The sequence below is a fragment of the Coccomyxa subellipsoidea genome, assembly GCF_000258705.1.
Source record: "Coccomyxa subellipsoidea C-169, whole genome shotgun sequence".
In the NCBI taxonomy this organism is placed as follows: Eukaryota; Viridiplantae; Chlorophyta; class Trebouxiophyceae; family Coccomyxaceae; genus Coccomyxa; species Coccomyxa subellipsoidea.
Genome location: NW_005178035.1, coordinates 519991 through 544291, shown reverse-complemented (window position 1 = coordinate 544291; position 24301 = coordinate 519991). Strand labels below are relative to the sequence as shown.

The 24301-nt window shown below is 51.6% G+C and overlaps 6 protein-coding genes across 6 annotated transcripts; 4 read left to right on the top strand and 2 right to left on the bottom strand.

Moving 5' to 3' along the window:
* Positions 1-1930: 1930 nt before the first annotated feature.
* Positions 1931-2140, top strand: COCSUDRAFT_15848 (U box; the record flags this gene model as incomplete). The annotated part of the gene is made up of 1 exon (XM_005647531.1): positions 1931-2140. A coding segment is annotated over one exon (210 nt), but the record flags the coding sequence as incomplete, so codon positions are not given.
* Positions 2141-8514: 6374 nt separating this feature from the next.
* Positions 8515-8688, top strand: COCSUDRAFT_9882 (U box; the record flags this gene model as incomplete). The annotated part of the gene is made up of 1 exon (XM_005647530.1): positions 8515-8688. A coding segment is annotated over one exon (174 nt), but the record flags the coding sequence as incomplete, so codon positions are not given.
* Positions 8689-11750: 3062 nt separating this feature from the next.
* On the top strand, positions 11751-11945 carry COCSUDRAFT_15698 (U box; the record flags this gene model as incomplete). Its single annotated transcript, XM_005647529.1, has 1 exon — positions 11751-11945. A coding segment is annotated over one exon (195 nt), but the record flags the coding sequence as incomplete, so codon positions are not given.
* Positions 11946-13301: 1356 nt separating this feature from the next.
* COCSUDRAFT_63423 (hypothetical protein) lies at positions 13302-15927 on the bottom strand (the record flags this gene model as incomplete). The annotated part of the gene is made up of 6 exons (XM_005647528.1): positions 13302-13422; positions 13805-13944; positions 14291-14513; positions 14903-14998; positions 15354-15518; positions 15857-15927. The coding sequence occupies 6 exons, from the start codon at positions 15925-15927 to the stop codon at positions 13302-13304; spliced, it is 816 nt and encodes a 271-aa protein (XP_005647585.1).
* Positions 15928-16986: 1059 nt separating this feature from the next.
* Positions 16987-20540, top strand: COCSUDRAFT_42018 (hypothetical protein; the record flags this gene model as incomplete). Its single annotated transcript, XM_005647527.1, has 7 exons — positions 16987-17022; positions 17552-17687; positions 18462-18529; positions 18836-18921; positions 19344-19473; positions 19775-19909; positions 20343-20540. 7 exons carry the CDS (start codon positions 16987-16989, stop codon positions 20538-20540), a joined length of 789 nt encoding a protein of 262 aa, XP_005647584.1.
* Positions 20541-21000: 460 nt separating this feature from the next.
* On the bottom strand, positions 21001-23344 carry COCSUDRAFT_53490 (mitochondrial import inner membrane translocase, subunit Tim17/22). Its single transcript, XM_005647526.1, has 5 exons — positions 23235-23344; positions 22696-22971; positions 22416-22502; positions 21845-22002; positions 21001-21442 (listed from the first exon to the last, which is right to left on the bottom strand). Exons 2-5 carry the CDS (start codon positions 22895-22897, stop codon positions 21389-21391), a joined length of 501 nt encoding a protein of 166 aa, XP_005647583.1. The 5' UTR covers positions 22898-22971; positions 23235-23344; the 3' UTR covers positions 21001-21388.
* Positions 23345-24301: the final 957 nt, after the last annotated feature.

Genomic DNA, 24301 nt, shown 5'->3' with positions numbered 1-24301 from the left:
TCCTTAAAAGCAAATAAAAGCAATTCCCAAGCAGTGGGAGGCAAAACACTCGCATCAGGTCGTTTGAACCAAAGTTTTGATTGCCCGCATTCTTTCAACGGACGCCATACTTCCAGGCAACTGCTGCAATGCGGTCTGGCAAGGTAGGTTGTGCAGCAGCCCTTGAAAGTATCCAATTGCCGTCATTTGCAAGCCAATGAAGTTGAGTGACGAGTCATATGGGCGGGTTTCAGGCAAGTCGTTGATTGGACGTTTGGCGGTGCTCGTGCAGATGGCAGTATGGTTGTTTCTGCTGTGCTGTCTTGTCAGCTCCCAGGCTCGAAGGTTGCAAGTCACGAAATCAATTGGATTGACAGCGCTCTCGAATGACGCCACAGCCCTGTACAATGCAGCAGACAAGTTCTACCAAGACTTGTGGTTCTTTGAGCGAGACATTCCGGACGTGCCTGCGCTGCAAGGCGACGCCAGGCAGCGTTTACAAGGAGCCGTGTACCTTGCATACGGCGCTACAAACAATTTTGAGCAACAGAGCGACGAAGTGAAAGCAGCCATTGCTGCCAAAGCCAATAAGCGAGCCAAAGAGCCAGATCATAAGAGGACAGCTAGCATTCCAGATCAGACATCTTCAACACTATATTACCCTTCCGAAGAATCAGATGGAAAGGAGGTGCTGACACAGGATGTTCCTGCCCTGATAGACGCGGCAGACAATTTCTGTATAGACATGATGTTGTACAAGACCAATGCCAAAAACGCCGTTAGCTGGCAAGGCAAGAATGCGGATACCTTTGTGGGTACTCTGTTGTCTGTATTGGGCGATCTGCATAACTTGGAAGACAAGCAAGGGGCCCTGTCAGCAGCCAGCAGTACTGCTGATGCCACAAAGACAAGCGCAGGACAAGATGCAGCTGAAGCAAAGCGAAAGGCGGCTAACGCTCAGAAAGGAGTAAATCAGGGAAATCCACCCAAGAAATGTGCGTCGCTTGATCCTTCTCTCTGTGGCTCACCTCTTGTGCCTTGAAGGAAGCGCACGCTTTTCCTGGCGTGCCTTAGCTAATCATTGCTTAAATGGGTGTCATATGCTGTGCAGATGTGATCATTTTTGGTGCTCTGGCGGGGGCTCTTGGCTCGACATGGCTATGTTGCTGCTGTTTGGTGATCGGATTCCTAATCCAGCAGGACTCTGCAGCTGCAACGGTGCAGCCAGCAACCGGTGAGCATGTTTGCCCGCCTGTAGATAAGAAATGATTCCGAACGAGCCCATCAGCTTGAGAAGTTGTCACCATTGCTGCACGCCTTTCATGCCGAGAGGCAAGGTGCGTCTTGGGGACAAGCTGCAGTTCAAGGCTGCCACAATCCTACCCCTTGTTGGACTTGCCAGATCCAAGCAAGACCCAATCAACCGTGGGCGCCAGAGAATAAATGCTGGTTCTCCTCGTGTGCATAGCATGTGCCTCCATTGAAAAGCCTAAAAGCAAAAACGGTTTCTTTCAACTGCAGGAAAAAATGGCTTTGATGTATGTGCATGGCATTGTTTGCAGGGGCTCAATTAGCGCCGTCCACTCAGGCAGGGATGCAAGGGCAGATTAATGGAGATTCTGCACACACAGTGACACTGGACATGACATGGAGTGACTCATTGAGTGAGGCTCAGCCAGATGCCATCTTTCTCTGCCCCATCACCCATGTGAGTCTACTCTGACACCCTCGTATCCCCTGAATACAGCAGCTAGCATCTTACAGCTTCCTTAGGGGCTGAAATCAAACAATGCAGGCTTTCCTGCACTGGCTTGTTGCTGGCAACCTTTGACTGTTGCAAATTTTCAGTGTAAAATTTGTTTTGGTCCTGATAGTTCAGGTTCAGCTAAGTTTTGACTGTCCTTGAGCGATTACCATATGTGCTGCGAATATTTGGCACTGACGAGCTTGCTGTTCTGTCCTGCAGGACGTGATGAGGGATCCGGTGATAGCAGCGGACGGCCACACTTATGAGCGGCAGGCGCTGCAGGGCTGGCTGCTCAGTCACAACACCAGCCCCATTACTAACCAGCCCCTGCCGCACAAGGGCCTCATTAGTAACCACTGCCTAAGGTCAGCCATCATGGAGTGGGCGGCCAAGCAGCCGGCAGCAGCTGCCTGATATGGCGCAATTTTTCATTTCTTATTCTCCACAAGGGCAGTATAATGTGGAATCACTTTCTACTCCCCTTGTTCTTCATTCTTTATACAGGGCCTGGGGTGAAACCTTAATCTCACCTTAATCAAACCTTAATCTAAGATTATTACCCTCTGGAGCCAGCATGTGAACTCAGCGTGCGAGACTGGATGTGTCTGACGTGGCACTGTGATTATGTCCGCACATGTTGCTGACACGATGTAAATATGCATTGCAATACCGTAGAACTTGGCGATTGTGGACCTTTGAGTTCCTTTCAACAGCCAGTCAGTGAAAAGTTCCCCTGCCATATTTCTCCTGCTATTTCGGGTAAGTTTTGTTGCTGGGTTGTCTAAGCTGTTTACGGTAAAGCTTCTGATCTAGACATGCGGTTACTCATGGAATCGAGCCATCAGTCGTCGAAAAATGTTGTTAAAGTACACAGCCAGCTGGATGCCAATCCTGGTCTGCATTACCCTTTCATTTAAGAATCTGTTGCGGTGCACGTGTGACTGATTCGTCGGTCAGGTTCAAAGCAGAGTACTTTTCAAGCACACCTGTGGCTCAATCTTTCTCAAATTATGTCACCTGTGAAAATATAGCTGTACTTCGTTGGAGTCATTCCTGCTTTTGTAAAGTGATGTTGGGGTGACTTACTAGTCATCCCAGGATCATCAGGTGCACCTTCCAGCATCTTCCAGGTTCCACTGAAAGCCTTGACAGCCTTCGTTCTCCTCCCTTATTTCCTTTCTGTATACCGGTACTTTTAATTCTCGCGTGCTGAGCATATCAAGAAACCGTCCTTAAGTGTGATAATCACCAGCTGTTGCTGCTGCCATGTGGGCCCCACATTGTGGGGACATCTTCCACAAGGATGTTGTCAAGGAGTGGAAGGAGTGGATCAAATGTGGAATGAAGCCATTATAGCACACTTATACATGCAAGATTGATGTCATGATGACATCATGAGAAAAAATGGGATATTCCCTGCGGCAAAGCCCTTTGCCTCAGGGGTCACGATAATATTCCCTCGCTTCCTCGCTCGTCCCTGACAAAATTCACTTTCATAACTCTGAAGTCAATTCAGAGAAGGTGTTGTCATACTGCAATATTTGATAAAGATATTCGAGACTCAACTTGCGCAATATAAACATCTCAAACTAGCTCTTGCGAATGTTTGCGCCATTTCTTATGGTCCTTGGGAGCGTCAAGACCAGCGCACTTATAGTAGCGATAGGCTTTGGCGCTAGTCCAGATAATATAGAAATATACTGCAGGCGAGCAGCTCCAATCTTCCATCTTCATACCTTGGCGGTTCAGCTCTTTCCAAAAGTTTTTGTGTTTGCTTCTTGAAGTATTTGCCCAACTTGACTGGGTCGAAATGTTGGTGTCGCCAGGAATAAACAGCCATCCTTCTATTGATCGTTCAAACCTCTTACGCAATGGCCTTGTGCCAGGTAAGCCCTCCACGCTTCTGCAGCACCAAAGGCTCTCTGTCTTACAATTTTTTGAGTTTTGTGTTCTCGTAAGGAGCAAGAGAATAGCACAGATTATGGCAGTCACTGTCCTTGCAGGCTGCAATCGTGCTGCTGTCCCTCTACACACTTAGCAGCTGTCAGGCATTCAGTAAGGGGGTCTTCAACGTGTCAGAGGGAGCAGGTTCCCCATCAGAAAGCCTCTTGCCCCAGAACGACAGCGGAGGCAATAACCCTCAAGAAGCAATCACCCTCCAGACTGATGCAGGGAATGTGTCAGGCGATGAAATGCAGCAGCTGACAGATTCACTCGGTGAAGCTTTCCGAGCACTGTTTGGCAAACAGATGTTGGGGAATGTGGACCAGAGCTCGGCTGTGACAGCTCAGGGTGCAGCAGAGCAAGCTGCTGCGGCTGCGAAAGCAGGTGCAGATAAAAAAGCCGCTGATACAAAAGCTACGGCGGATGCTCAGAAAGCAGCAGACGGCAAGCACCAAGGTGCGCAGTCTTTACCACCACAGTCCTTCTTTTCTTCAAAGCCCCATATTCAATTCTTGCCAGGCGGTTACTGGATACCAGTGGTACTGCCTAACCCCTGCTTTATGCCGGTGTACTCCAATGTTCTTTGTGCCAAGCACGGCTGACTAAGCAAACACAGCTGCAAGTCCAGAACCTCATGAGCTTTGCCACATGCCAGGATTAGGTGAACCAACTAAGGGAAGGGTGCTATATCACCAGTAGCACAGCTAGTATGAGGATTCAGGGCACTTGTGTTTGTGTTTGGGTTTAAGCGCCCCGGCTGGCGGGGGGGCGGTATAAAAACTGAGCACCGGGGCCACAGTTGATTGGGTCTTGCTTGGATCTGGCGAGTCCAACAGGTGGTAGGACTGTGGCAGCCTTTAGATGCAGCTTGTCTGCAGGACGAACCTTGCCTGTTGGCAGAAAAAGCGTGTAACAATAATAATAATAATAACGTTTGTGTTTCGCAGATGCTTGGGTGACTTTCTTAATGGTATTTTGTGGAGTGGCGGGTATTGCGCTCATTATTTTCGCCTTGTGTACCCGCGAGAAGCCTAACCCCTTCCCGCACCCAGAGGTTCCGCAGCAACGTGTGGCGGCAGCAGCCGCAAATGCATCAGGTAAGCTTGCAGATGAAGGTCATCTCGTCTTGCTCATCCCCAATGGATGTGCTCATAAATTTGATGCTGTGCACTGCATGCTATCCAGAAGCCAGGCTGCCCAACATGCTGAGGGAATTACAACCACTTCTTTTTCAACACGGGTGCGCGCGCATAGATGCTGCATCATTGTCCATCTACTAAGAATCCGGCGACCCGAGTTGCAAAAATTGGGTCATGGTAGCGAATTGTGTGTTCAATTCTTGGACTGCAGCTGTCTTTTGATGTTTGCAAACAGCCGAGACCAAGCTAGCGATTCTGTGTGGTCTGAAATGACAACCCAGAATACGAGCAGGGATTAAGGATTTGCTCGGGCTTCCATGCTCGAGATGTGTGAATAAGCAAGATCAAGACTCATAGCGCAGTGACATGCTTGGATGTGTTTCTTATGCAGGTGCAGTAAATATACAGCTTCCCCGCGTGCAACCCGTTCAAGATAATGCGGCCCAGACAAGGGGATCAAGGGTGCTGCTTACTACTGATTTGTTGAGGAGGCTCCCATCGTTTTACATGGCATCTACGTCAAAGGTTTGCATTGCCCCTACTCCACATGTGAAATGATGCTTTCTCCTCCTTTATGCTTCCTTCCTTATTTTGCACCGAGTTCCCTTTGACATTCCGTCCAAAGAAATGAGGTCTGAGCATTGGTCTCTGGATGCAAGTTTGGTCAGAGTCAAACTGCTGTGGCTGCAGTCTGGTGCGGCTTGTCTTCACAGGAACACCCCACAATGGAAGCAGCTGGTCAACAGCTGAGCATTACAAACCTGCTGTGAGTTAGGGTGTACTGATGCTCTGACAGGATGACGGCGTGGAGGAGAGAGGGTGTGTGGTATGCCAGGAGGACATGGGGCAGGCCAAAGTATTACTGTTGCCATGCGGGCACATCTTTCACAAAGACTGTGTCATGGGGTGGCTCGAAGCCAAGGCCACCTGTCCGACGTGAGACTACATTCCCCCTTCTCTCGTGTTCAGAGTTTCACTTATGTCCCCCTTGCAGATGCAACTGTTTGTGGCCGTGATCGCATCACTTGCCTGCCAAGCCAGAGTCGACCAGGAGCATCAAAGCTCGAGCGCCAGTCTTGCTGGCCGAAATTGCAGCGCATGCGTCTTCAGAGAAAGTAGATTGCTTGGCAAGCAACGCCCTGCTGATGGGAGAGTGAGAGTCCCTGTCTCGAACGGCGTGTCTCGGCCAGAGAGATCGTTCCTTCAGTGCAATACTGGTATTGAGAGTATTGGGCTTATGTGCAGGTGCCGGCTGCGACTTGATGAAAAATCTTTGAGTGGAGCACACGATGTGGAGACTGGAGGCGCATGACAGACATAAAACACATGATACGGTCAGATTCAGACCTTATTATTGCAGGTACAGCAGTGCAGGGTGCAGTGCCATCTGCAGGCGATAGTGGCAGGGGTTGGCATCAGCTTTTGGCCCCGGCTGGCAGGGGCCGGCGTAGATACTGAGCGCCGTGCCCACGGTTGATTTGCAATTTAAACAAGAGGATTGCAATTGTGACGATTGTGACTTCACTGCAGCCTGTCTGCATGTCGTACCGTGCCTTTCGGCAGGAAAAGCATGTAATTATATTATCAGTAAGAAATATTAATAGCAAGATCATTAAGATGCCAGTCCTTGTCACAAGTTTTGCAGGCCCATTTGAGTACATGTTTGCAGCCCACATGCGTGTGTAATGGAATCTGAGGCGATTTGCTAATCACCACGTAAAGAATATCCCGTTCCCAGCTTCTCCATGCTCCAAAGATTCCTCGATCGTCTTGTTTCAAAGATCACAGATATGAGAATCGGAGCATTCAAGACCATTTCATCAGCTCCTCTACTGATTGTCAAATGTACGGAAACATCTTTCTTCCTGACCTGACCTGAAGTGCAGAATTTCGTGGCCAAACAAAGGCAGTGTGCAAGACGTGAGGACGAGGGGCTCTGCTCTCAATACAAGGCCAGGCGATGGCTGCCCACGATTGTGCAGCGTAGAGGTAATCTGAATATGCAGCGATGGAAACCAAAGTGCGTTCAGAGAGTTTTCGAGTCTTTGACCATTTCTCTTACTGAGTTTTGCTACCGATTGACTGAACTGTGAGGTGTGCCACAGTGCGCCATAACCGTTGTTGTTGGATTGAGTCTCTCTTCCTAACGTCATACATCGTCGGCAATGGCGTTGTGCACGGTAGACACTTCTGCATCACGTGCCTGCTTTAAAGGACGTATTGCGACAAAAATTTCTTGATAACTTTAGCTCTTTACATAATCAATACTGTGCCTCACAGATTTTGTTCTGTTTGCTGCTGCTGTGCTGCCTCTGTCGCGTCCATGCTGCCAGACCCGACCCAAGGAGCCTGACAGAAGGGAGTGCTGAGCTGTCACAGAGCACTTCAGGTCTGAAGCAACAAGTCGAGGACTTTCTGCAAGACACAGCAACCCACAAGCATGACATCGAAAACGTCACCAATCTCAAAGGCGACGACAGGCAGCAGCTCAAAAATGATCTCAACGAAGCCTTCTGGAAGATCAATGAGATAGAACAGCAAGAAAAGCAGGATCCGGCCTTCAAGGCAGCGCAGAAGAAAGCGGGTGCTGAAAAACAGCAACAGGACGCCGCGGCAAAGAAACATGATGGTACGGCTTCTTGCCATCACAAGTTCTCCTGCAAGTGCGCTTCGTGTTGTGCTTCAGCGCTCGTTGCCTGACGGGAGTGCGCATTTGCGCAGACCGACGATTTTTTGCGTTGCTTTTTGTCTTTAGCTGCTGTGGAATCGCGCTCTTCTGTTGCGTGATATGTGCCTGCTGCTGCGGCAAGAAGATTAACGTCTCCTCAGAGCAGCAGTCCAGTCAGCACCAGCCCCAAAGTGCCCAGGCTGCAGCGGGTACGATCCCGTCTACACACCGCCTGTGCAAACACATCAACATTCCGGTGTCCTTGTGCCTCGAAGATCCTGTATAGATCCGGTGGTTCCCGCACGCATGTCTAGATACATGATGGGTCAAGGGCGAGGGATCCACTAGGGGTAATTAATGAACATGTTTCCTATATTTTACCCCTCCGGATGCAGCAAGGTGAATGACACACGTCGTGATGCGATCTCAAATGACCTGTTGACTGGCCACTGACCACTATTTCACAGCAAGTGCTTCTGCTGCCGCCCAGAAGTAGCAGCTCTGAGGAGGCACGTTTGGCCTGAAATTTTGTGCACGCCACTATCTGCAGGGCCCTCCACCCAGGCACCGGCTGCTGTGCCAAACAGACAGAACAGGGAGGGGCGGATGAACATTCACAACAACATCACATCTGCAAACGGTGCCGCAGCGGCAGCGGACAAGTCGCGGAGCGGGGCTCAGCCTGACGCAATATTCCTCTGCCCCATCACCCACATGAGTTGACATGCTCTCCCATGCTCTCCCAGCTGCTGTACTTTGCATGGAAATTCCAGATGCTGTGCTAGCATGGGAGCTCTGTGCAAGCCATGCACCCTGGCACTGCATTGCTATTGCTGTCCTGCTGTCAGGGTTTCACACCCGTCAAATATCATAAACACACCTCTCACGCCGCTGTGGCTTGTCAAGGCTAACTGGGCTGCACAGCTGCAATGCACCCTGACAGTAGTGGCGAACAACGTTTTGTAATTTGGGTCTATTTGATTTGGGGGACTGCCATAACCTGCAGTGGAGATCTGCAATGAAACGCTGATTTGGTTTTGCTGCAGGATGTGATGCGGGACCCGGTGATAGCGGCGGACGGTTACACATACGAGCGACAGGCGCTGCAGGAGTGGCTGCTTAATCACAACACAAGCCCAGTTACTAACCAGCCCCTGGCCTACAAGCGTCTTATCCCCAACCACTGCGTGCGATCAGCCATAATGGAGTGGCAGGCCAAGCAGGGAGGAATAGATGCATAAAGGAGTAGGTTCACATATGTGGAATGCCATGGTAATGGCAGCATGGGGGTCTACAGCATGCAATATGTGCGTCAAGGTCTGGCACCTTTATTCCACATTTGGGCTGTAGGAGACTGGCAAGTGTGCCTTGTTTCTCTTGAGACATGCCTTCGAAACCTGTGTATTTGGACCCTTGAGGCATTCCAATTACCGGCCTGCAAGCGTGTCAGAGGCAGTGTCAGGTCAGGGGAAGCACAGGTGTGGCACAAGGAGAACTCATTCGAGCAAGTCCCATGAGAGCAGGCCATAGCTCCTTCTGCAGGAAAGGCCTCAATTGCTTTCCAAGAACACCAGTGAAGAAGTGAGTGCTTGTGTATCTATATCGGGCAATTGGGATGCGTTTGGGATGATTGGGCCTTGAAAGGCATGTACGCTTTGAAGAATCTCCTGTTCAGCAGCCTTCATTTCAATCAGTTAACCGGTTTCATAATGAACATGGTGGGCAATATGCAAATCTGCAGGTCTTATTGCTGTGTGTAACTGGCATGCCTATGATGGCCTCAAGCTGTCCAGGAGGCCTCTGGGAGAGTGTTTCCTTGAGAATTCACAGCACGCTTGGTGATGCTGAATACGTCATAATGTCACAAGATGTGGATGTCAACATCAGCATGACGATCGGAATATACCCTGCATCAGCTTCCATCAGCCTCGCTCGTCTGTCGCGAATCATCTTCTGCGAGTGGATCCTTTAGACTCTTAGGAAAGTATTCTTCGAGCTGATCTTCAATATCCTGGGGCGTGTGTCCCTTTGCGCTTGCTCATCGGACCCTTAAGAAGTCATTGGAAGAGGTTGCAGCTGCCGCCAAACATTGAAACAGTGAAACACTCATGTTCACGCGGTTGAATAAATTACAAGTACCAATCCAAGCGGCCAAGTAGGTGAACCAAAACGGAGGTGCATAGATCGAGGTTTCCAGCTTTTGATCCTGTGGCTGCCGACATGTCTGGCGTTCTGCTGAAATTCACAGTAGGGTCATTGATTTTCTGCCTTGCAGCAGTTGACTCGGTGAGATAGGGTCTTTCTTAGAAAATTCTGATCCTATGGTTGACGAACTTTGTGACGTCCTGCCTAATTCTACAGTGAAGTTGATAGGCCTCCCTGCCTTTGCAGGATATCCCAAATTGCGCACCAGCGAGCAAAAGTCTCTCGTTCTGACATTCAAGGTCACCTGCAATGGGATCTCGCCAGGTAAGCCATCAGTCTCCCTTTGTTTGGAGCCTGCAATCGAAAAGACTCGATGCTATCATCACAATTCCATAGGCTCATCAATGAGGCACTCCCTCACACGTATCTTCATTACTCGTTTACCTTGCAGGTTGCAGTCACTCTGCTCTTGCTGTGCTGCCTGGAAGCCTCTCTAGGATCCAGGCCAAGCCCCAGAAGCTTTCCAGAAGGAGCTTATGCGCTTGCAAACAGCACGTCAGGCCTGCAGGAACAAGTGGAAAATTTCTTGGCAGAAATTGCTGCCCACAGGGAGGATGCAGGGAATGTAGCTGCTCTGCAAGGCGATGAAAGGCTCCAGCTGAAGAACCAGCTGAATAACACCTACTGGGAGGTTGTTGGCATTGAAAACAAAGACCCCACAGTGATTGCTGCTAGGGCCAAAGCAGAAGCTGACCAAAAAGCTGCCGCAGATGCTGAGCAGAAGAAGAGAGAGAAGCTAGCACGTAAAGTTTTCTCATCACCCCCACACCTTTCTCGTCAACAGCCTGCTTTGTAGGAATTTTTCATGATTATCGTGCACATATTGGTGTGGATCTTGTGCAGGCACGGTGGGCGCCATATTTGTGTCAATATATGCAGTGTTGATCATTATTATGGTGTTGATTTGCCGCAACAAGCGCAAGATCGCGCGCCGTCAACAGGAGCATGCAGCGGCTCAAGCCGCCTTAGGTGAGCTGAAACCCGCGCAATGTTTCATGCTAGCAGCGCTGCTTCTCCATGATATATGCCTCTGCGGTCTTCCCTGAGAGTCCAGGTCGCTTAGTGCATGTCCCTCGTGTCATTTTTTAGACACCGGAGTTGTACAAGAGGGTCCCACGTCCCCTTGTCATGGTGTGGTATCCCCTTGGTGTGGAGACACTTCCTCAGTGTGCTTCTGGTTTCCCTCTGAACCCCCCCGTGTATCAGACACAATGTATTTGTCCCATTGTATTTGGCCCCGGCTAGCAGGGGGCGGTATATATACTGAGCACCGTGCCCACGGGTGATTGGCTCTTTGCTTGGATCTGGCGAGTCCATCCAGGGGTACAGTTAAGGCTGCCTTTAATTGCAGCTTGTCTGCAGGACGCACCTTGCCTCTTCGCAGGAAAAACGTGTAATAGTGATGGCAACAATAATTTGAACCGATGACCCTTTTGAAAAATTCTTGTCATGCCCAATTGTGTGCAGGAGGGCAGCCCGGACGGGTCCAAGCTGCTGCGCCCACTACACAACCTCGCGAGAGGCAAGCGCCAGCTCACAATCTGCCTGGTCGAATGGCGGCAACGGACAAGTCGCGGAGTGGAATCCAGCCCGATGCGATGTTTGTTTGCCCCGTTACCCACGTGCGTGCCCTGGATCAACCTAGCAATTCGTGAGGAGTTATGCATGAGCACCCTGCCCTTGCTCTGCATATTTATGCTCCATTGGCTGCCATATTTGGCTATACAACTGCAAGTGTTCTGTCATTCTGCCTTGTCAAAGCCAAGTGGACCCCGGCTGGCGGGGGGCAATTCAAATAATGAGCCCTGTGCCCTCGGTTGGTTGGGATGCCTGCTTGGATCTGGCGAGTCAATCAAGGTGTAGAATTTTGGCAGTCTATAACTGCCGCTTGTCTGCAGGACGCACCTTGCCTTTTGGCAAGAAAAGCATACAAAAAAATATATAAAACAAGTCGGCTGCACACCTGTGACATTCCTACCAGCGTTGTACGAAAGCAAGGCAAGGGCGTATGAATCACAGCCATGAAATCCTAAGATACTTAAAATGACAAGCTTGCTTTTGTTCCCTGCAGGATATGATGAGGGATCCGGTGATGGCAGCGGACGGATTCACATATGAGCGGCAGGCGCTGGAGGTCTGGCTGCTTAGTCACAACACCAGCCCCATTACTAATGATCCCCTGCTGCACAAGCACCTGATTAGTAACCACAGCCTGCGCTCCGCCATCATGGAGTGGCAGGCTAAGCCGGGAGCAGCTGCCTAAAATGCTCCCAAAAAATGGGTGTTTGTCAGCATCTGCATCTGAGTCAGCAACGTTCAATGCATCTGTGGAAGCCTGGGAATTACCTTCAAACCTTTTATGGAGGCGCGGATTTGGCTGGCAATATTTCCTTGAGTTCTCACTTTGCAGACAGACGTGCACTAAATGGCTAAGCTTGCTGATAGCCCGCGTGCCGGCTTGTGAGAGGCGATGTTTGCTTTGGCTGGCAACGGCTGCAGCACATTATGATGCATTGAATCCCTTGAGACCCGGGCCTATGCAGCGGCGTATATCGATTGCTTTCTAACAAGAGCCTTGTGTGAAGTGTGAGCGTATATCTTATCATGCCCAGTCTTGAACTTGTTACCCCTGAGCAGGGGGGCGGTGCAAATACTGAGCACCGTGCCTGAGGTTGATTGGGTCTTGCTTGGATCTGGCGAGTCCAGCAAGGGGTAGGAATTCGGCAGCCTTTACATGCAGCTTGTCTGCAGACGCACCTTGCCTTCGGCAGGAAAAGCATGTAATAATATTAAGAATAATACTATGCAGTGGGTTCTATACACTTGCAAGTCTTCTAGCTCATGATCATGGCTCTGGCTTGAGGACAGCCGAGGGCTGTCTAGGATGAGGATCTTCCAAAGAGAGAAGTCTTGCAAAAGTTGCTGGTGCCAGCATTTTTCATGAGAGAGTGTCTGATGTAATGCTTCCTCATGATTGATGCCATAGATGGATAGTGACGTCAGCATGGCGAACGAATATTCCCTTCCCAGGTCCCATCAGCTTCCGTGGGGAATCAGATCTCTCCTTGGCTCGTCTGTTGCAAAACCATTTTTAGGCACATATCACATCATAAGCACCCAGCTCATACAGTACTGATCTCGGAATCCGGAAGCCTATTCTCACAGGAGACGCTGTTGGTATCGCTTCACTATTTAGTCACAAATAATCGTAGCAGCAGAGGAAGGCAGCCAAAAGCAAATGCGCGCATCCAGCCCATTCACACATCAAAAACTTTTTGCAAGCTGAAACAAAATGACAAACAGCAGTACATGTACAATTCCCCACAATGCGGCTTGCTTCTTGATGCAGGGAGTCAACACCAACTTGCATGCCCAATCTGCCCTAAAGAGATTTCCTGTCTGAGGGCATTCGTTGTCCGAGGGCATAAGAACGCAGAGTTCATTCTTCAGTGTGCAGCCTGCATCCACGGGGCTCCAGGCTGCAGCACTGCACCTCCTTTTTGGGAGAAGCACTTTCTGCAAGCATCTCTGAGCCAACCAGTGTCAACACTAATAAAGCTCTGATTCAGGTTTGGAGGTCAAGAGTCCCCTGCATATGGAATGTCTGGGGTTGGCCCACTCAGGCGTAGGGGAGGATTGTCCTCGCAATGCCCTTTGCGCAGTCTGGCAGGCGGCACACAAAGACAATGGGGATTGCCGATGCCAGTGAGAGCACCATTGCCAACGCAAATGCGCCGTACCTGCAAACCAGCAATATCATTTAATCAGTGAAGCACACCACCGGAAGCTTGACTTTAAGATACCCACAGGCTGCAGTGGTGATGTAGTGACGGCCCTGGGCCACCATGTCAAGCCTTCTTGGGGGAAGCCTTTGGTCCAACAATGTGGCAGGGAGTAGCACGGGGGATTTGAATACAGAAATGATCCTGTCGGCTTGACACATTGCACGGCCCGCAAAATATGCACGATGGGGTAGACGCATACTAGCTCGGGAATGCACAAAGGTGCTAAACCCACTTCACTGACTGCATAGACACAACTGCAGCACGCAGAGAATGCTCATCTGACCTTTGCACAATGATCAGGATTGACCAAGCATCAATGCAAGCAGTGCGCGCGCACCAAAGCTCGTTGCACTGGTCGTCGGGAAGGCTGTAGTGCTGGCAGACAGCTTCTGCGACCGCTGTCAAGCCCAGGTTGAATACAAAGGGCGCCAGTAGCCCAAGCACGATAGGGCACGCAATGCAAAACCAGACCGGCACCTGCGCACCAATTGGTAGTCTGCAAACCAGGCCCTCCCCTTGATCAATGCCCCCCTCACACTCACATGTGACCATACCAAGATGCTCAGCCTGAATTTTAAACAAAAAAGAAGAATAACAACTAAATTTATCAGGACTCACAGGATTTAGAAGACCTCAAAGAAAGCCAGCCAGATTACCTCAGCAAAATATTGTGTCATCTAACATGCGCAGCTGCAACCGTCAAAGAGAGGCAGAATCTTTGCTTTGGATCATAACCTTTCAACGTCAAGAGCTCTCTGGCTCGGAAGACACCACAAGGCAGGCAAAGCATGACATAATGATGGAAGGAAGGCAGTGCGCAGACCTGCGCAGCCATCGTAGCTGCGAGCGCCGCCGCGGCCGTGCGTGCAACCACCTTAGCGACCCCTGCAACCCCGCCAAACCCCCCCTGCTCCTCAACCCTACCCAGGGAGGCGTTGCGCTGCTGGGCCCCCCAGTGCTCACCCAGGCCGCCAAACAGCTGCTCCGAAAATGCCTCCAGCGCCACTTGTGCCTTCTTAGAGAGCCCCTCAATGGTCCAAGACACCCTATAGAACATGCTTTTCAGGCATGCTACGAATTAGAGACATGCACAGACATTCAGACAAAGAAAGCTGGCAGTGCAAATGGCCTGTGTGCCACTGCCAGGGTACAATGCTGCTAGTCCGGCTATCTTTCTATCAGGTTGCTGTCATTTTGCAACATCCCAGAATGCAATAAAAACCTTGCAGCGCTCACAAATTGTACTGTGCAGAATTCACTGCACTGTTCTCTTGCAAGGCCATGCTGCCAGACCTTTCCACTCGTGGGGTTTCACAGTCCTCACTTTGACACGGACTTGGGGAAGGATGCGTGAGGCAGTGGCGTGCCTTCACACAGTGTTGAAAACGTTGTATGATTTAGAGCACAAAAAAAAACCGAAATAAGAGGGCGTCACCTCCTGTCCAAGTAGACAACGCCGCTGGAGACATCGTACACCGCCACAGGCCCCGCCTCCCCAAACATGCTGTGCTCAAAGCTCCTGGTCACCAGCCTGCATACATGCCCCATTTTGTATCTGGACACTGTTGTCCTATTGGCACCCTTGAATTCACCAACGCAATGCAGATTGCATGAACATGCCATTGCATGAGCACTTCTCGTCACACTCGGCAATCGCGCATGTTGTCCAAAGGTACATATGAGCATTGCACGCAATAAGTAGGTTAGGCTATAATCATGCTCGTCATAAAGACCTTGATCCATCTTTGCACCGGCACCAAGAGAGGCAGCACTTATCACCAACATGTGCTTTATTTGGGGCAGGTAACACCGATGGACAAAGGCATCCACTGCCATCGAGAGCAGTGAAGCAGCTGCAGCAGGGAGGTTTGCAGCGGCTGCCCCACCTGACAGGGAACAGCGGCCCGCTCATGAAAGACTCCAGATACTGCGCGCCCCTCTTGACGGCCCCCAGAGGCAGGTTGCTCTGGAGGGGGTCTGCAGCATTCCCCTCCTCAGTGTCAAGGCTCGGCTCCACAGAGATGAATGGCTGCCCCGCTGTCACGTTCCGCCTGCGCAGCAGAGTTCACTTTGGCATTAAGATCTTCTTTTCCTGCGAGCAGATTCGTCTTGTCCGGTGCGATCTACCTTCATTCTGGCAGGCCTGGGCTGAAAACGTGTGCCCAGCACGGGTTTGCCCCTGTGGAATGCTGCAGGCGCAGATATGAAGGGACAGGGGTGCAATCACATGTTGGGTCCCACACTCGACCAGAGACTGATAGAGTGTCATTGGAGATGCACCATTGAGCCGGCAAGATTGGCTGTACTGAACACAGAGCAAAGAAGGGGAGTAATGACCAGCTAGGCATGTTGCATCGATTGTGTGAGCAAGCATGTGATGGGTGATCACCTCTCTGGTGGTTGCTCGCCCAACACCACAATCACGACAGCTGAGTAAGTCCAAGCTCGTGCCATCACCATCTCTGCCGACGTCCCTGGCTCTGTTGCAGACAAGATTGGAGTTAGGCTGCTGTGTTTCTGAGGTCAAGGCCTAGCTCCCAAGGCAGGGCATTGTGCAGCAGACGTCAATCAGATCGAGGTGGTAAAAGCATCATGGGATCTATCGCAATGTCCAATGATCCAAGATCTAATGTGGTTCGTGAACAAGGTAATTGTGCTGGGCAGTGGTGGAGACCTAGTACAGGTTTCAGGAGCCAGTTTGCAAGAAGCCGACAGTTCGTCGTATAAGCGCATCGCACCTGCAACTTCCGCAAATTGCCTTTGGCTTCCCAAGCCCCATCGTCGCAGGTGATTGAAGGCAATGTCCTTCTCTTCTGTAGCACTTGCAACGGCCGTTTCCGCCTCGATCCTCACGAAGGTGCCCCCTTCAGCCTCTGGAAACCTTGCCTGGGAGCTCTTGAGGCATAAGAGTAACAATGCAGACGCGAGAATGGCAAATTGGAGCCTGGGAAAGCACGCCGATTGATGGGCCATCGAACCTTACGATATAGTCAGGAATGCTGCGGCAGCCTTATGTCTCTTTCATGGGACAACATCCAATGCTTTGTTTCTTGACGTAGGTGGTCTGCTACGAGTCTGCGATTTACCTTCATGGTCCGACTGTTCGCCATCATTTGCGCGCGACGGATAAAGGGTTTGGGGGACCAAAGGTGGGTGAAGGGTTTTTAAAGAGTAAAAACAAGGGTTTGGTGGAGGACGGCCTACAGATCACCTGAAGTTCTCAACAAGCAATCTCCTTATATATTGTGGCTGCTGACTGCACATTGATATTGTGAGTTCAGTGATCTCTATGTTACGATTAAGATCTCAGTCTTGACTGTGGATCCTCTCCAAGCTGAATGCCAATACTAAGCAGCTGTCCTGTGTCGGTTGTTGGGTGAATTGGTTATAGGAACCCTACGATAATAATAAAAAACTAGAAAACTTCTCCGTAGGGAGAATTCCTTGGAAAGGAACGCCCCAGAGATGTCCTTCTTGAACACGGAGAGAATGCTCTCTGGAGATCTCTGCTCTTGCAGCATGCAGGGCTCGGGACGTCTGGTTCAGCATGACAAGGTGGCCAGGATATGCTCTTATTTTGTAATTTAGTAGAATTAATTGTGTTGAGGCTGCGCATCCTCTTCATTCGTAAAAAAGATAACACGTGAGTTTGTTCTTGTTGACAGGCCAGCCATGGGTGGCAGCAGCGGCTTTACACAGGGTGAGAAGACTATCTGTAGCCTTGACATTCAGCGTTCCTGCTTCTTTACACTGGTGCTAATACCCAGGTGCTTAGACAACAGTATGCAAGGTGAGGTAGTCCTAATGCGGGGCTGTTGGCATACCACAGGTTGCACAGAAAGTCCAGGCAACAGAATGTAGTACGAGCAGCCAAGAAGGATCCCAACAACCAGAGGCAGGCACGTTCTAGAGAGATCGCACCATGCCAGGCTTCATGATGAAAGCCGAACATGCCCTTGTAGTTTGCACTCATGTGTTCTTTGTTCTCCCTGTCGGGGATCTGCCACTTGACTGACAAGGCCTGTATGGAGCAACGGCCAATATGTTCTGTGGATGCAAAACTACGGTGGGGTGTGGCGAGCAGGCGTTCAAGGGGTCGCGTGTGGGGCACCGGGCCTTTGACAACTCCAACTCGAAGCTGATGCAGCGAATGGAGCGGGAGATGCGCAACGAGCTGAAATTCATCCCCGATCGGCTGAGCGACCCCCTCTTGGATATTGGTGCCCCCCTCCCCCCCTTGACCCCTTGCAGCGCCCATCAGAAGCCGCCCACATCCACTCCAGTGCACATTGAAACAAAGGACACTGATATCTGCGATCTTTTGCTTGCTTATGGTCTGCCGAGCTGTGACCGGCAAATTTGGCAGGCTACTCTCTCATTTGATCCCAGGCATGGTTGCAACGCCCAGGGCATTGGTCATTTGATCTGGTCTCAAGAATAGACAGCAATCAGCTAGCGAGGCTCACTAGCATGCACACTTTCAGAGTTGAGGAGCACTGTGTGTGAATTCATCAGGAGCTGTATATTCCATGGGAGGTTCAAATGGAGCCCTTCGTCAGAGATAGTCAGGTTTCCAGGCTCCCCGCGGCGTAACAACCCCGGGGATGTGCCGTGCTTGGTGCAACTGTTACATCTCTGGCAGAGTGACTGCGCAGGGGGGTCCGCAGCTGTGGCCACCGTTCTGGTGGTCCCACTACACCCCCAGCGCCTTTGCTGCTGTGCCATTCTCATGGGTGCATGCTCCCTTTGGCATGCCCCCAATCGCTCAGCAGACATCTCCTTTCTTTTCCTTTCTCTTTTTGTGTTGTCCTTGATGGCAAGGCCTTTAGATTCTGCGCTTTTGTGCATACCATCTTGCTTTATGGCCAGCCTGATCATTACTGAGGTTGAATAGATGATCGGCTGCGCTTCCAGGGGCCATAATTGACACTTATAAGGCAATTTTCTTTGCCAGATGCGTCATGTGTGATCAGTACGGGCTCTGCTGGCTGCAGGAAATCTGTCGGACCCCTACGCGCTGCCGGGGGGCAACAGCCGGGGGGCGCAGCAAGAAATCGGCCAGGTGGGCACACCCCAAACACACCCTTGATTAGAGTACTTGCTCGGATCTGGCGACTCCATCAAGGGGTAGGATATGAGGCAGCCTCAACCTGCAGCTTGTCTGCAGACGCACCTTGCCTTCAGCCTCTTCTCGCAGCTTGTCTCTATACGCACTTTGCCTCTGGCAGGAAAAGTTTGTAATATAAGAATGATCAGTTTACTTTCGTTTGGCTTCTTCAACAAAGTATCTCTCTGCACTGTTCTCCTAGTGGGGTCCTGCACACTTTACCAATTGTATTAACATATTTCTGGTTTGGTTGTTGTCCAGTCCGGGCTGCGGAAGAAGGAGGGTGTGACAGTTGAGGAGTGGGACGACGCGCTGACTGTGGGCGAGCTCAAGGAGAAATATGCAAGGTGGGGATTCTGTTGCAGCGAATAATCTGTACATTGCATCCGGCATCTGTGCAATGGCGTTCAAGGTCCCTGATGCGCTCAATTACCTGCAATATGCTTAGTGAAGTGACAGGGCAAGTAATATCTGCTCGCATAGCCTGCCCCCGCCACACAATGCATAGGATTGCCCAAACGTGTCGGCTCTGGTGGTTCGCCGTCGGATTTTGTTAAAAGGGTATTCATCAATCCAACTCTGGCGCATCATCACAGCTGCCACCATGGCCTGCTTAACAAGGGCACTCCTCCTCAAATTGCAGCTCCACTGTGCGCCACAATTCTCCAAGCGTTCAAGAGTGTCAGGCGCACCTTGGGTTGCGCTTTGTCTTATAGTGCAAAATCAAGGGACTCGGCGTTCTAAACGTGTTGGTATTTTTCGCGCGCAGGCAGTTTTGGCTGGAGGAGCTGCAGGAGCGTGCAATGGACGTCCACCACGAGCAGCGCATGCGCGGAACCGTGCCCAGCTACGGGCAGGCTCTCGCGCTGGGCAACCTCATGGAGCAAATGCACCTCGAGGTGCGCTGCACTCCCCTCGACTTCCCCTTTCCTCGGTCGCCCCGAGAATTCCTGAAACGCATGCATGCGGGCGATACTCCTCTTTCATCTGACGCTGCCTGCTTGTATTCCCCTGTTCCTACTGGTCCTTGCCTGAGCACACCTGCACCTGCCGCTTGTCACGTTCAGAACACGCCCCAGGGAAGTTGTCACCAGGCGGCAGAATCAGAGCAAGAAAGAATGTCTGCTGGTCCACCCACAGGCCTGCACAGTTCAGTACATCGTATGGAAATTTTTAAATCTGAAGATCTGGCGCGCGCAGGAGGACACGGTTGACGCGGACCAGATCCCTACCTGGATCCGGGCCCACTTCATGATGGAGGAGCGCTGGGGCGAGCTGGAGGCCGAACACCAGGCCGCCGCACAGGCAGTCCAACTCGCAGAATCCTGGGGCATGGTGCGCACCCTCGCGCACGTTCCCTCTTCCTGAACTGTCAGGATGTAGCTTTGTGAAGGCAGATTGTAGCTTGTGCAGCACATAGGGATACTTAGCATTGAAGCCGGTTACAGTATCTGGAGCGGTGCACCATCTGACTCCTCTATGCACAGACGAATGGCAAGTTGTCTACACTAACAACCATTTTCACGCCTCAGAATAAGGCACGTGGCCTGCATTTTTGTATATTGGATGCTGCTGAGCTGTCCTTGCACCATGCTGTGGGTAGGCCCCTGTCTAACTTGGGCGGCGGAGGTCTTGAAAGGTCCGGAGGTCATGAGACTGTGCTGCAGCAAGCTTCTCAACGCCCGTAACATCCAGAGCTGGCCAATTGTGTCCTCGTTCATCGCTGTGACCGCTGGGCTATCCTGACTGCTTGCATGCGCATGCGCAGTCGGCGGAACTGCAGGACAAGATCGACAACTTTGACCCGTCGCTGTTCGAGGGCGAGCCCGACACGCCGGCGGAGCCGGACGTGATAGACCAGCTGTTGGACGGCGTTCTCCCCGGCACGGCCGGTTTTGTGGACGGCGGGCCAGCGCAGCGCGACTACATGATGGACATCCTGCCCGAGGGGCCCGACGATGAGTGACAGATGACTGGCTGTGATGCCAATTACTTAGCAAGTGCATGATGTAGATCCCGCCCGAGGGTCAGGAGTATGAGTCATTTTGACTGGCTGTTAGATGAAAAGGAGTTATTGGGCAGTGCGGTTACATGATGGACATCCTGCCCGAGAAGCCCGACGACAAGCGATGATGACTTGCTGTGCATCACTGCGCAGCGCCACTGTACGAAGATGGGCCAAGACTGCCATGAATTTTTTGGTGGGGTATCAAGTGCTCAATATAGCTGCACATCACCTGCCCGAAAGATTGGACGCAAGATATTCCTTGCTGCAATTTAGTGTTGCGAATGTTTGTGTTTCAAATGCATGCCTCACTATGGTTTTGTATTCACATTGAGATACGTCCCGTCTCAGTGAGGTATGTGAAAGGAACTAAAAATGACCGTTTAACGCACGTGTACGCACTGAAGTTGGTTTATCACCTCTGAATACGTTAGCACTGGTGCCTTGGAGGGCTTGACAAGCGTCCTTGCGGCCTCTTTTGAACACACATGTGATGCACACAAGACGGTAGACGGTCTTGGGAAATTGCAAGATGATTATTGCAGACTGTAAACTACAGTGCAGCCTCATGACGGCCAAATCGTGTCGTCCTTGCTAAACAGTACTTCCAGGTCATCGTGGCCTCATGTTAGGCAATTGCCCTCAGCACCTCTCGCATCCATCACCAGCATCAAGTCTGCTAATTCTCCACACACAAAGCACCACCAGCACTGCAAACCATGCAGTGATCTAATATTACTTGCCCAATAATCCTAGCCCAAACCTGAGAAGGCCTTGGCGTACTGGAGCTAAACGTCCTGCAGGTCTCCTCACTTGTAGGGATACACTGGTCGGTGTGGCGTGGCCCCATCATTCACAAACCCCTGCACAGCAGTACCAAAAGTCAGTGCCCTGCCCATGGGGATCTCCTAAGCTGCCCACATGTTCACAGACTCTCATGATGCGTTTTCCACCACTCTACATTGGCAAGATGCAGCGGCGGACAAAACAAAGCAGCCAGCAATGGCCGCAGGCTCTTGCACATACACTTGCCTGCCTTTGACTCCTTCAAATTTCAAAAGGAGAACTATCTGGCATGAATGAAGCACATGGCGACAGCTGGAGAGCGGGTGCTTGAAGACAGCAGCGTGTCTTGCTTTCAGCACGCAGCCTACACCAGGAACTCGGAGGGCCTGCCATGCCATCAGAACCAGCAACAGCAAAACCTAAAAACATGTTGTGATCTTCCAAAAAATGAAGATCCCACTGAAGAAAAGAGGGCGCACATTGCCGACGAGGTGGCCCCCGGAAACGTCCACGGCAGCTGATGTGGCGGCCAGCGCGACGGCCGCGCCGACGCCAACCGGGACGCGGCCGACGCGCATGCCGATGGCCGCGCCAGCCGCCAGGCCCGCGATCACGCCGTTCCAGGCATCCTTCTTCCCTGCGCACAACCACCCCAGATAGGTCAACACTGATCATTTTTGCTCGTGGGGTGGGGTGTAAGTGCAGTATTCGGGAGAACCCCCATTGCAATTTATACCGTTCCCGACGCTAGATTGTTGTCAGTTCCTGCTGCAACGGCTTTTCCCTGGGATGGTATGCAATGTGAAGCATGCTTGGCAGTCTAGTCCCGTCCAGCTACACCGAGAGGGACCCACGGAAGATGCTGAATTGACATGCAGGGTATGGATTTTTGCCGGTTGATGCTGCCCCTCTCCTTTTGCAGCGCCTACGTATCGACATGTTGCAGTGGTAAGGACAGCACCTGACTGCTTCCTTATGTGCGGCTTCCACTTGCTTCAAGCATGGGCCTGGTGCTATAACAGGCAAATAGCCAATGCAGGGCCACCATACCTCTGAAGTCCTCCACTAGGCAGTCCACCACTGCAAACGTGCCGCCCACCAGCGCAAAGGTAGTCCCATAAGCGCCCATGATGGCTCCTGTGCAGTGTCAATATTATCGGTGCCACTCCACATTCCCATGCTCAATACTCAGTGCTCACTACGGGTTGCACACAGCCAGCTGCGCCCCAATGGAAGCATGCATGAGGTGTGTTCATATGTTTGTTGCGCAACACTATGTGAAAGCCCTTCTAGACATTAGATAGGATAGAGCAAAGCTCAGATGTTGCACCTGTGTGTTTGAGGGCGGGCCAGGGCCTGTCAGCCAACACAGGGGGCACCTTGCCCCAGTTGGCTGTGACTGCACCCATGATGCCTCCTGCTACCAAGCCTGCCCCAGAAGCGGAGAGGGTGCGAGATACGCAGTCCTCTGGCCTCTCCACAGGCAGGCGCTCACCCAGGCCCTGGACTGTCACTGTGTGGCCGTTACTCATCCTGAATCTGAGGCCAAAGGCCTGATCTGTATGCCCCCACTTGGGCTCAGATGTAGGCTGCCAATTTTCCCAACCTGCGGGCAACAGCAAAATTGATACTTCACCTGCCGATTCAACGCTCCTTGATATACTATTGTTAAATGGATTCGATCTTGAAGGTCGGTGCTAAAGAGATGCTTATCATTCTGTGACCACATTGACGTTGGGTCTTGGGCCCTTTCAGAGTATCGCACATGCGAACAAGAGTCAAGCTCATGATGGGATGCAATCCTTCGATACAATGCCACAGGTTGATTGGATCTGAAAGCGAGCTCACAGCGGTCAAAGTCAGCCCTACCTGACTATCACACACTTTCCACCTCGCCAGTCCGGCGCAGCAGCGGCTTCCACAAGATCTGAGGCGATCACAGTGCTACTCCAGGAATGTGGAGGAGACGACGCTGCTTCCAAACACCGCAGGATATCAATCCAACCAAATTTGCTCAGAGACAATATAGCACATCCACCGCAAGCACCCCGGAAGCCCTAGGGCCTGTCAGCAAACCCCTCAGATTTCCTCAAGGATGACAAACCCTTTAAAGATCGCTATATGGGCGTCAGCTGCCGCGTTTGATGTTCCTCTGATCTGCACGAAAGTGGTAGCATTCCGCAGACCCTCTGCTCGTGGAGTGTGGGACCTTCAAGGTATCGTTCGTAGTGTGCGCCGTTTGATCTCGCGGCAACCAGGGAGGGAGGGCATCTGCGACTGCCCTTCCCGGATTTCTCTCCGGTAGTACAGGTGAGGGCGCGTCTGGGCCCAGATTAGGGATTGCTGGCATGTCAGAGGACTTCAGTGGGTGGTGCAGCGCATTGTCCGCGTTCAGAGGGGCGCAGGCACGCTATTGTGGGAAGCCCTGCTTGAGCCTGCAGCTGGGTCAGCCTCTGTCAGGGAGCAGCGTGCATGCGACGGGGGATGGCAGCACCTTGAATTCCAGGACCGGTTTGTGCATTGTTTATGGCGGTCAGCGCCCCGCTGCGAGCCCTGCAGCGAGCGGTCCCCGTCGTCCTTGTTACGGACCCCGCGTGACCGCTGTGCGCCCGCGATGAGGCTTCGGCTGACCTTTTTCCACGAGGATCCGCGCGTGCATGGGGTCTGTTTGGGCTGTCCTGGTGCCAGCGCCGGACCGGAGCAGGCCGCCCGAGGCGCCGAAGATATTCTCGAGATACCTTTTTTCAATAAAGCGTCCACTTTTTGGCTGGGCTTCACCCAGGGCTCGCTTCCTAGCTGCTTCCTGCTCCCTGTCGGCCTCCCAAGCGGAGCTTTGACCACATATACTAGTCTTTTGGTCATCCTGGAGCTGGCTTGCCGGGGCTCTGCTTAGGTTCAGGCTGGTGCTTGCATCAAGGCAGGGCAAATATCAAGGC

What these genes read in the sequence shown, in the direction of transcription:
- COCSUDRAFT_53490 (XM_005647526.1), bottom strand. Translation starts at nt 22,897, where the DNA reads ATGAGTAACGGCCACACAGTGACAGTCCAGGGCCTGGGTGAGCGCCTG. An exon ending in GCCCGCCCTCAAACACACAG is followed by an intron (nt 22,503 to 22,695) that starts GTGCAACATCTG and finishes GACACTGCACAG; the next exon opens with GAGCCATCATGGGCGCTTAT. An exon ending in GGGGCCACCTCGTCGGCAAT is followed by an intron (nt 21,443 to 21,844) that starts GTGCGCCCTCTT and finishes ACTGCTGTGCAG; the next exon opens with GGGTTTGTGAATGATGGGGC.